Source organism: Neophocaena asiaeorientalis, unplaced genomic scaffold (genome assembly GCF_003031525.2).
Source record: "Neophocaena asiaeorientalis asiaeorientalis breed wild unplaced genomic scaffold, Neophocaena_asiaeorientalis_V1.1 scaffold87, whole genome shotgun sequence".
Taxonomy (NCBI): Eukaryota; Metazoa; Chordata; class Mammalia; order Artiodactyla; family Phocoenidae; genus Neophocaena; species Neophocaena asiaeorientalis.
The window spans coordinates 1,918,731-1,929,462 of NW_020175432.1; the positions used below are offsets into that span (position 1 = coordinate 1,918,731).

The 10,732-nt window shown below is 58.1% G+C and overlaps 2 protein-coding genes and 1 non-coding gene across 13 annotated transcripts in view; all 3 read left to right on the forward strand.

The window, feature by feature from the left end:
* Nucleotides 1-5,645, forward strand: part of MYO9B (myosin IXB) — a 72,448-nt gene extending 66,803 nt beyond the window's left edge. For 7 of the 10 annotated variants that reach the window (XM_024767519.1, XM_024767521.1, XM_024767523.1 and 4 more), the window contains 6 exons: nt 211-342; nt 2,106-2,229; nt 2,717-2,764; nt 3,115-3,257; nt 3,966-4,093; nt 4,214-5,645. In XM_024767519.1, coding sequence (XP_024623287.1) covers nt 211-342; nt 2,106-2,229; nt 2,717-2,764; nt 3,115-3,257; nt 3,966-4,093; nt 4,214-4,629 — 991 coding nt within the window. In that variant the 3' untranslated portion in view covers nt 4,630-5,645. Of the gene's footprint in view, nt 1-210; nt 343-2,105; nt 2,230-2,716; nt 2,765-3,114; nt 3,258-3,965; nt 4,106-4,213 lie in introns of all 10 variants that reach the window. The other 3 variants (XM_024767525.1, XM_024767529.1, XM_024767522.1) reach the window with 3 other exon arrangements.
* Nucleotides 999-1,071, forward strand: TRNAW-CCA (transfer RNA tryptophan (anticodon CCA)). Its single transcript has one exon. It is a non-coding gene; the product is annotated as a tRNA-Trp (tRNA).
* A 1,095-nt stretch (nt 5,646-6,740) lies between the features above and the next one.
* Nucleotides 6,741-10,607, forward strand: USE1 (unconventional SNARE in the ER 1). Of its 2 annotated transcripts, none has more exons than XM_024767413.1 (8): nt 6,741-7,512; nt 7,824-7,873; nt 8,017-8,056; nt 8,184-8,336; nt 9,079-9,091; nt 9,529-9,556; nt 9,985-10,159; nt 10,403-10,605. In XM_024767413.1, exons 1-8 carry the CDS (start codon nt 7,303-7,305, stop codon nt 10,583-10,585), a joined length of 852 nt encoding a protein of 283 aa, XP_024623181.1. In that variant the 5' UTR covers nt 6,741-7,302; the 3' UTR covers nt 10,586-10,605. The 2 variants fall into 2 exon arrangements, with proteins under 2 accessions (XP_024623181.1, XP_024623179.1); XM_024767411.1 differs by having other exon boundaries at nt 6,747-7,512; nt 8,017-8,095; nt 10,403-10,607.
* The last annotated feature ends 125 nt before the right edge of the window (nt 10,608-10,732 follow it).

The following is a 10,732-nucleotide window of genomic DNA, read 5'->3' on the forward strand; positions in this document are numbered from 1 at the left end:
CCTCGGGCTGGCGTTCTCTGGTGGCTCCACACCAGGATGTGAGCCCATACTGGGGGGGCCAGAAGGGGGCCCCCGGCTTCTTCGTGGCGCCTCTCCACCCTGCAGGAGCGAGCGTTTCTCACATCCCGGTTGCAGCAGCACTTTCCCGGGATCTGGACTCTGGTCTTGGGGCTCCCTGTGGCCACCCCCTAACTGCCGCTCGCTCCACAGGGTGGCCCTGCTTGAGGACGTGAACCGAATGTCACCCAGTGCTCTGGCCATCATCTTTGCGCCCTGCCTCCTGCGCTGCCCCGACAACTCGGACCCGCTGACCAGCATGAAGGATGTCCTCAAAATCACCACGTGAGTACCAGGACCGGCTGGCCGCCACCCCGCAACATGCACTCAGGGCAGCCGAGCCAGGGATCCCACAAACGAAAGAGGAGAGCCCTCTCCAGAATCCTGGGACTGGCCTGGCCTCGGTAGTGTGTAAATGTGTCTGCAGAGGAAAGTCTAGAAGAACATAGCCCGATCACAACGGCCCCGGGAGGTGTCCCGAGCACTGGGGTCCTGGGTAAACTTCGTTTGGTCTCCCCACCCTTCTTTCTTTTCTAATGAACACACATGACTTTTGTACTAAAACCGAACTTCTAATGAAGTCTGCATGTGCGCTGGCTGCTGTGAGCGGTGAGCAGGGCTCTTCTGACAGACAAGGGACAAGAAGCAGCCTGGCCTCTTGGTGGCATCGTAGGGCTCACACATGCCCAGACCCAGGTGGAGACCTGGCAGCATCTCCTCAAACAGCAAGAGCATCACTTCTGAGTTCTCTTGAGGGTGAAAAGCCAAAAAAGGGGAGAAATCCCTCGTCCTCTGTCCAGGATGCGGGGCAGATGGTGAAGCCCCACATTCCCAGCCTCTGGGAGCAGTGAGAGCCTGCAGCAAACAGAAGCAGTTGTCTCAAGGTTCCTTCTTCCCCGCAAACGATCTCTGAAAGTTCTCAGAAAGTGCCTCAAGGGAATTCCCTGGTGGTCCAGCGGTTAGGACTCCGTGCTCCCAATGCAGGGGGCCCAGGTTCGATCCCTGGTCAGGGAACTAGATCCCACATGCATGCCACAACTAAGATCCCACATGCCGCAACTGAGACCCGATGCAGCCAAATAAATAAATTTTTTTTAGAAAACACGAAAAACAGGAAGTGCCTCAAAAGAACTCAGAAAGGGACTTCCCTGGTGGTCCAGTGGTTAGGACTCCGTGCGTCCACTGCAGGGGGCACGGGTTCGATCCCTGGTTGGGAAATTAAGATCCCGCATGCCTCGCAGCACACCCAAAATATAAAAATTAATTAAGAGAAAAAAAAAGAAACTCAGAAGGAGGTCAGCAGACATCCATCACTAAAAGGACAGTGTTTAGACTTCGAGTTGTAAAAATAAGAACCTGTCACCCAAGGCGGTTTCAGGAGGCAAAACACAGGAAGGCCTGAGGGCTACGCCTGACAGTGCACACCCCACACCCCGGGCCACACTCAAGAGATCAGTGAACAGCTAGCTGCTGGTAGGCAGAGTGGAGGAGAGTCCATTGTGGCCCTGACATTACCTGGGCAGCGGTATGCTGTTGACAGATTTGCTTCCAGCATGTTCCTTGGGTTCTTTTGTTTTCTTATGTGGTCATGACAATGGGAAACCTGAGTCATGACTGCCTCTTCATCCAGGCTGAGTCCATCCGGTCCCACCACACCCTCCCTGCCTCGGTACTGACCACTGAGGCTGGCCCTGACCACTGAGCACATGTGCCTTGGGTCACAGTGCAGTTTTAGAGCCCTTGGGGCCAGCTGCCTGCAGCCCCTGGGACAAATCACCCAACCTCCATGGTACTGTACTTCCTCCTTCAAACAAGGAGGCTTATTAAGACAAGGATTCAGGCTCAGAGAGGTGGGGTGAGCTACACGAGGTCACACAGTGAGTGAACTGGGGCCACGATGGGAGCCACAGCCATGTCCGTGGCCCTGCCTGGTCTCTGGGTCTCTGTCTCAGCTACCATGCCCCAGTCTCGGGCCAGCATCTCCCTAGATGCAGGCCCCCATGTTGACCGTACCCCCCAAGGCGGTAGCTGAGTCGCCTTCTCCACAGGTGCGTGGAGATGCTGATCAAAGAACAGATGAGGAAGTACAAAGTGAAGATGGAGGAGATCACCCAGCTGGAGGCTGCCGAGAGCATCGCCTTCCGGAGGCTCTCTCTTCTGCGACAAAACGCTGTGAGCAACGCAGGGTGGGGCTTCGGTGGGGGCGGGGCCTTGTGGGAGTGGGGACCGGTGGGCGGGGTTTGGACATTGGGCGGGGTCTCACTTATCCGTCGAGCACACTCTCCCAGCACACCCTGGGCCACCGGCAGCCTGACCTGGGGCCTCGTGGCAGCATGTTTAGGGGCTGATTCCTCACCTAGGCCAAAAGACCACCATCCTAGCTCAGCCTCAAGGCCAGCTGCCGCTCTCAGCAGTGGTGGTCCTGGTCATCCTCCAGCCATGTCCCGGGCTGACCTGGGCCCTGCCCACAGGGGAACGTTGCCACAGCAGAAGTGGCCTCACAGTGGGGGGTAGAGGGATAAGGGGCCCGTCCCGGGCTCCTGTGGGAGGATCCTGTCCTTGTCCCGACAGTCAGACATGGCCTTATGCTCATGACTAGCGCCTGCCTGTGCCCTGGTCATGGCCCTGTGTGGTCACCCACTCTTCATCTCTCCCCCAGCCCTGGCCTCTCAAACTGGGGTTTTCGTCTCCTTATGAGGGGGTCCTGGTATGTACACGTACGGTGGGTCCTCCTCGCATGTCTCCCGGTGCGGTGCATGCTGGGGTTCCTCTCAACCCCTAGGGTCCTCATAGGATAGACCAAGCGTGTCCTAACCTTCTGGAAGTGCATGCTGGGGGAAACCCATTGCCTGTTGATTGCCTGTGCTGAAGATGACTAATGAGCCACGTGCCGGCCACTCGGTCCCTGCATGATCCCCAGAGAAGCCTCTCTAAGCCTAGCCATCCGTGTCAGAACTAACCTCCCCCGGAGCTGCTTGCACCACCCTCTCTCCATCCACAAGCACTGACCCCCACCCACCCAGAGGGGCTGGCCAGACCTGCCGCTTCTCTTTGCAGATCAAGAACCCCAAGACCCGGATGAGCAGCAGCGGTGGCCTGGAGGAGCTGGGGGTGCTGCCAGAGGAGGAAGTGGCCGGCGGTGAAGAGGATCGTGAGAAAGAGATCCTAATTGAGCGGATCCAGTCCATCAAGGAGGAGAAGCAAGTGTCTCTCCGAACCCTTGCCACACTCGGCCGCCCTGTCCAGCCCCCATCCACTGCCCCACCCCCCCACTATAGGGAATCTGGCTGTTAGGAAGCTAATGGGCTAGGCTCAGTCCCGCGGTCCAGTGCCCACCTCACGGGGTGCTGCTGTCCTAAAACACAGCCTAAGCTCGTTAAACCCCTGGCTTGACCACAGGGAATCACAGTGGCCCATAGGGAGAGAAGGGAAACAGACGGGTGATGCCTGAACTTTGTCTTAAAGTTGGCCTTAGCTAGGGCGATCCACCAGTTTGTTGTCCGGTCAAGATGGAAGTATGAATAGAGATGCTGTTTAAAAATTATGCCAGGAGAACAGGTGTAATCCAGGCCCCCTGGGCATCCTAGTCTTAGGAATAGGGTAGGGCACTCCAGGCAGAGGGAACAACGTGTGCAAAGGTCCTGAGGCAGGAGCCCCTCACTAGCTGAGTACTAGGCCAGATGCCTGGCTTCCCTCAGCAGCCTGACACCTTCCTCACATGACCTTCACTGAGTCAGGGGCATTTTGGGTCAGGTGTGCTTTTGGGGTTGGGTTTCGGGTGCTGGGAGCAGGGAGTCCCCTCCAGGACCAGGATGACCTACTCTGTCCCCTACTGGCCTGGCACTTTTCCGTGGGGGCAGTCTTCCACCATGGAACAGCCTTGGACACTGTGACCCTCTCATCCCCAGGGAGGACATCACGTACCGGCTGCCAGAGCTGGACCCTCGGGGCTCCGATGAAGAGAACCTGGACTCAGAGACATCAGCTAGCACCGAGAGCCTGTTGGAAGAGCGGGCTGGGCGGGGGGCCTCGGAAGGTCAGTATTAAGGTAGCGTCTGCTTTTTTCCTTCCCATGTCCACACCCAGCAGGCCCCCGGGCGAGGGTCCGTCTGCCGGCCCTGAAGCTGCAGTAACCCTGCCATCTGTCTCTCAAAAGGGCCCCTCGCGCCTGCTCTCCCCTGCCCCAGCGCACCCACCCCGAGCCCCCTCCCCGAGGCGGCCGCCCCTCCTCGACGAAGGCCGTCGTCCTTCATGACGGTTAGAGTGAAGACCCCCCGGCGGACCCCCATCATGCCCACGGCCAACATCAAGCTCCCACCCGGCCTGCCCTCCTATCTCCCTGGCCGGGCACCAGGTGCCCAGGAAGCTGCCACCCTGGTGAGGCGCCGAGAGCCACCTGCTCGCCGCCCAGACCAGGTACACTCTGTGTATATCACACCCGGCACTCACCTGCCCACTCAGGGCCCTCGGGAGCCCCTGGACAAGGACGACGGGCCACCTGGGACCAAGCGGAGGTACTCGGACCCCCCAACCTACTGCCTGCCCCCTGCCTCGGGCCAGGCCAACGGCTGAGGGCCCACAGCTGTCAGAGTCCGCATATCCAAGGACGGCCCGGTGCCAGAGCTCCAGAGCCAGCATTCAGTGGTCTGAGAAGGATCCGGAATGAAAAGCTCCAAGAGTGATATGAGGTGGGCACCGACTCCAAGTGAGTGCAGGCAGGGAGAGGCCGGCTGAGGCCCGGCTGCCCTTGCTGAGCCCCTACATCGCACAGAGTTGCCCGCCCAGAGCACTGAATCATGGCGGGCAGCCTGGCATCTCCCAGCTCCCCTTTTGTACGTTTTTCTGGTCACTGTTTCTTTGGGCGTGGTTTACATAACTTTAAACTGTAACAGCCTTAACAGAAGACCAAATTGTTTTTTTATATGTGTATGTACAAACTTTTATATTAACGCCCTGCATCTCCCTTATAACCTGGACGTGAGTCTTCAGAGTAAAGGCCACACAGCCGCGAAGCTTTGGAGGCTCAGACCCACACTGAGGGACAGCTCGGGGGACAGTCTGAGGGCTAGGACCCTGCACAAGGGGTTTGGACACTTGTGGCCCCTGACTGCCCCAAGTCTGTCTTGGACTCGTATTCTGGCCCGGCAGTGGCCACCTGGCCGACGTGCATTCGAGGGAACAGTGAGCCTTCCGTAGTGATCAAGACTGTTGGCTGGAGCCAGGACACGAGGTGGTAGGCAGCCTCCACTCCAGGCACTACAGACCTCACATCCCAGGGAGACTCGAAGGTGGCCATCACTCCTTGGTCCACTGTGCCCTGGACACAGGAGGCTGGAGGAGGCCACCCTTGGCACTGCCCGCCCCATGTGGCAGAACAGGAGCCCACAACTCAGGACCACTCATGGGTGGGGAGGGCAAGGCCTGGAGTTGTATGTCCCTACAAGTCTACAGTGGCAGCCTGGACATCTGGCATCTCCGGAGCGGGGCTCCCCTCTTAGGCTCAGCCCACTCTCCAGACACCTGGACACATGGCCCCAGACCTGGAACAAGAGGCACCCACAGGCCATGTGAAATTAAAAAAAAAAAGTGCCTGAGAAGTGTCTGCATGCAGTTCCTATTCAGGCCAGCTCCGGGCTGAAAAAGCAGGGGTTGGCAGGTGGGGGTCAGCCCTGCGGCCTCAGCCAAGAGGGGTACAGGGCAGGGATTGGGCCCCTTGCCTGGAAAGAGCTGCCTTGTTCCTCCAACCGACTTTGCTCTTTGTTTGCTGGAATTTCACACATACTTTTCACACAAGGGATGTGGGCTTTGCTGGAAGTTCTTTTTATTGATCCAGAAAGCTGGGAAAGCAGGCAGCTCCTGGCAGAGCTACATTCAGTGAGGAGAGCCTGCTGTCCTGGGAGCTGCCTCCTGCCACACCTAGCCTCTCCCCAGCTGGGGCTTAAATGTCAACACTCCCAGGCCGGGGCACGAACCCGCGTCCCCTGCATCGGCAAGCGGACTCTCAACCACTGCGCCACCAGGGAAGCCCTGGAAGTTCTTTTTATTGATCCAGAAAGCTGGGAAAGCAGGCAGCTCCTGGCAGAGCTACATTCAGTGAGGAGAGCCTGCTGTCCTGGGAGCTGCCTCCTGCCACACCTAGCCTCTCCCCAGCTGGGGCTTAAATGTCAACTGATGGGGCCATCCGCCGTGGGTGGGGCGTGGGGAGTCAGTCCTGGTGGACCCACTACAACCAGAAGCAACACTACCACCACCACCACGCCCAACCACCACAGAAGAGCTCCCAGGTTACAACCAGATGGGCAGTTGTGGGAACTGGCTGGCAGGTGGGTCCTCTGGGGCGGGGGAGATGGAGACCATGACAAACCGGAGTTTCAATGGCACATGCAAGGAAGAGTTGGTGGGCTAGTCCAAGGCCACACAGCTGGGGTGGGGCAGCGCTGGGATTCAGACCCTGCCCTGTCTGCCTGTAGAGCCCCCCCTTTATCAACGCCCTGAGTTTGGTCTCATCCATGGTACGTTACAGGGCACCAGGCCCACCGGTGTGACCTGGACACAGGTGACCTGAAGGATGGGGAGATGGTTAAGGGCTGCATGCCAGGCTTCAGTCCCTGTGAAGCCCCCATCCTCACCCTGTCCACTCCAGGAGGGAGGACTCGAACAAGGGGCCTTGGCTTCCTGGGGACGCAGTGGGGGGGGTTCCGTCCATGGGGGTCTGGGCATTGGGGGTGACCTCTCACTCTCAGGTTTAGCCCATGTCACTGCCACACTGCCAGTTTCCCAAGGGAGGAGACAGGTCCAGAAAAACTTAAGAAATTCGTAGAAGGCCACGGTGGGAGGTGGAGTCAGAGTCAGGGCTGGGACGGGATATCACAGCTGCAAAAGTTTGGAAATCATAGCCCGTAAGTCTCGGATTCCTAAATCCCAGGTCAGAGCCTCTCCCCCAGGAGAATCTCCCCGAGGCTACCTGGATGCGGAAGAGCTCAGTGTGGGAAGAACTCAGGAAGGAGTGGGGAGCGGGGGAGGAATTTTGAGCAGGGGGTAAGTAATGAGCATGTCACGCGTTGCACGTGGGCCTGAAACGAAGGACTCGACCCTTTCAGCCCTTCCGGAAGGGTTAAGGTGCTCGCGAGGATAAGCAAGCGATTGAGTCCTGAGTAAATACGGACTGGATGGCGCCTCTAATTGAAACAAGACAAGACTGAAAGAGCAAACGCCCAAACAAGAACGAGAGAGCCCCAAATAAGAATGAGAGAGCAAACCGGGAACTTCCGCCCGGAAGGAGGCCAACGAAAGACACTTCCGCCATCTCTTAAGATGGCGCCGGCGGAAGAGGCGGGTAACCGCTGGGTGGTGATGGCAGCGTCGAGGCTGGAGCTGAACCTGGTGCGGCTGTTGTGCCGCTGTGAGGCGATGGCAGCAGAGAAGCGGGACCCGGACGAGTGGCGTCTAGAAAAGGTGAGGGAAGCCCGTGTGTCCGCGTAGAGCCCGAATCCCGGAGGGTGGTCCCCGCAGCCGGAGGCCACCGGGCCCGACTCCCCCACCCCGCCAGCCAGTGAGGCCACGCTCCTTCCGGTTGGCTCCGCCACGTCCGTTTGCGCTGCTCCCCCGCCTCCTCCCTGGGGCTCAGCTGGTCCCGCCTCCTTGATACTTGGCTCCTCCCGTCCCAGCCCCGCCCCCGACCTGGCCCCGCCCCTTGGTGGCTCTAATCCCTTTGAGCCCGACGGTGGTCGGGGGCACTGGGCTGACACCCCACTTTTCGTCCCCAGTACGTGGGAGCCCTCGAGGACATGCTGCAGGCCCTGAAGGCACAGGCGAGGTGAGTGCAGGCGGCCACAAGTGTTCAAATCCGGGGCAGGGAGTAGAGTCCGGAATCCCTGGTCTCCAGTCCCTCCCTGCTAAGACCCTTCCCTGAACTGGGGACAGTGGGCAGGTTTTCTGTTTCCTCTTTTCCCCTTCCAGCAAACCGGCCTCCGAGGTGATCAATGAATATTCTCGCAAGGTAGATTTTCTGAAGGGGATGCTGCAGGCAGAGAAGCTAGTGAGTAAGGGGCACCTCTGTCTCCTCAGCCTTCATCATGCTCATCTGGGACCTGCCCCTCTGGTGACCCCTCTGCCCTCTTCTGCAGACCTCCTCCTCAGAGAAGGCACTAGCCAACCAGTTCCTGGCCCCTGGCCGAGTACCAACTACAGCCAGGGAACGGGTACCTGCCACGAAGACAGTACACCTACAGTCACGGGCACGGTACACCAGTGAGATGCGGAGTGAGCTACTAGGAACGGTAGGGCTCCCCCCGTGGTCCCTGGGAAGCTTTGGTTGGGGACAGGAGTTCAGTGCCTGGGGGTGGCCAGAACAACAAATACTGTCAGGTGCAGGGATCCTAGGGGGCCCAACAGACTCTGCCCTGGACCATCAGAGAAAGCTTCCCAACAGAGAGGCACTGCAGCCAGGGCTTTGCTAGATGAATAAGAGTGTTGGTACAAGGCAAAAAAATGGCACATCTCTGCTTAAGCCCCAGAGTTGGCCAGAGTAAGGTTTGGCCTCTGCCTCGCCACACACAGATGAGTTTTTTCATCTGTAAAATAGGATGACAAATGCCTCTATGAGCACTTTATGTGGATCAGCTAAACCCTGCAAAATATGAGCTATTGTTTTCAGTTTAAAGATGAGAAAACTGGGCTTCCCTCGTGGCGCAGTGGTTGAGAGTCCGCCTGCCGATGCAGGGGACACGGGTTCGTGCCCCGGTCCGGGAAGATATCCCGCATGCCGCAGAGCGGCTGGGCCCGTGAGCCATGGCCGCTGAGCCTGCGCGTCCGGAGCCTGTGCTCCGCAACGGGAGAGGCCACAACAGTGATGAGGCCCGCGTACCGCAAAAAAAAAAAAAAGATGAGAAAACGGAGGCTCAGAGGGCACAGGACTTGTCCAGGGTCCTGACTGAGGGTGGGGAGTTTCTGGGAGCAGAGAGAACAGGTCTGGGGGCATGGCAAGGTGGGTGACTTCGTGCCTCTCCTTTTTTCCCACAGGACTCTAGTGAAGGTGAGTCATCCTGAGCAGAACAGGACTCAAGGCCTGGGACAGACATGTGTCCTTGCTGCCCCACACCTCACGCCTAACCTGGCTCCCACAGGGTCTTCCACAGCCCAGGGAGAGTGTTTCCAGGGGCATTACCGGGTTATGCTTGGAAGCGGTGCTAGGACAGAGGAGGGACCCCCAGAGGAAACAAAGTTGGACACTCCCAGCCCAAGGGGCCAAGGCTGGCTAGAGGGAAGGACTTGGGACCTGGGGGAGCCCGAATGAGGAAAACCTCCTAGAAGGGAATACTCTGAAGCCTGATCAGGAGCCCGCCCACTGGGGAGCAGACAAGATGAGAAACGGCATTATGAGTAGCAGACACATCCCAGGCAGTGGTCAGGAAGCTGGAAAACAACAAACCAATTCTCTCCTTCTTCCTGCTTGGCCTGTTTTGCTTCCAGAGCCTGAACTGGATGTGAGGAAGAGAATGTGAGTATCTTCAGCGCTTGGGCAGCATTGGGGGCAGGGTGGTTGGACAGACCTTGGGCCACTAAAGCGTCACCACGAAGCATCTAAACCACCAATCAGGGAGTTCCCCAGCAGTCCAGTGGTTAGGACTCCATGCTCTCACTGCCAAGGGCCCAGGTTCAATCCCTGGTCAGGGAACTAAGATCCCACAAGATGTGCAGCATGGCCAAAAATTTAAATTAAAATTAAATTAAAATTAAAAAAATAAACCAATCAAAGGCCACTTCTGAGGATGCTCTTCCCAGAAACCAAGGCAAAAAAGGGGAAACAGCCCCAAGCAGGGCAGTGGCTGGAACCACAACCTCTGGGTTCCTTGAGAACATGTTAGTTTCTTCCCTCCTCCCCCCACACCCACTCCTACCCACCTGTCTATCCATCTGTGGGGTCAGTGGGGTCTCAGGGCCCAGGCCAGGGGATGAGAAGCAGTCAGCAGCGGAGCTAGACCTCGTCCTGCAGCGACACCAGAACCTCCAGGAGAAGCTGGCGGAGGAGATGCTAGGCCTGGCACGGAGCCTCAAGACGCACACACTGGCTGCCCAGAGTGTCCTCAAGAAGGACAGCCAGGTATGAGGACTCTGGGAACTCTAAAGCTTCTGCCCTGGGGCATCAGAGAAGACTTCCCAGCAGAAGGTCTCTATGGCTGGGGCTTGAATGGATGAATAGGAGTTTGGCAGAAGGCAAAAATAGCATTCCCAGCAGAGGAAACAGCACTAGCAAGGGCCAAGAGGTGTAGATTTGCTCCAGTACAGTAGGAGGAGGCCACACTTGGACCCAGTCCTGTTGACATTCTCCCCACCTCACCCTCAGACCCTGTCGCACTCACTCAAGATGGCCGACCAGAACCTGGAGAAGCTGAAGACAGAATCTGAGCGGCTGGAGCAGCACACACAGAAGTCAGTCAACTGGCTCCTCTGGGCCATGCTTATCATCGTCTGCTTCATCTTCATCGGCATGATCCTCTTCATCCGTATCATGCCCAAACTCAAATAAAGACCTGGCCTGGCCCGCCTCACCTGTCCTCTCTCTGCCCTCCACCCCTGTCCAGGGGAACCTTTGGGGTGGGCAACGTGATGGGAAGGCCCTTGGTGCCCCTGAGAGCCACAGAGAGCACATGAACAGGGGAGGAAGGATGTCAGG

Bases quoted from the DNA above. Each gene is read 5' to 3' on its own strand.
- USE1 (XM_024767411.1), top strand. From the start codon at position 7,303: ATGAGAGAGCAAACCGGGAACTTCCGCCCGGAAGGAGGCCAACGAAAG. The intron at 7,513-7,823 runs GTGAGGGAAGCC...TTTCGTCCCCAG, and splicing joins ACGAGTGGCGTCTAGAAAAG to TACGTGGGAGCCCTCGAGGA. The intron at 10,160-10,402 runs GTATGAGGACTC...CCTCACCCTCAG, and splicing joins TCCTCAAGAAGGACAGCCAG to ACCCTGTCGCACTCACTCAA.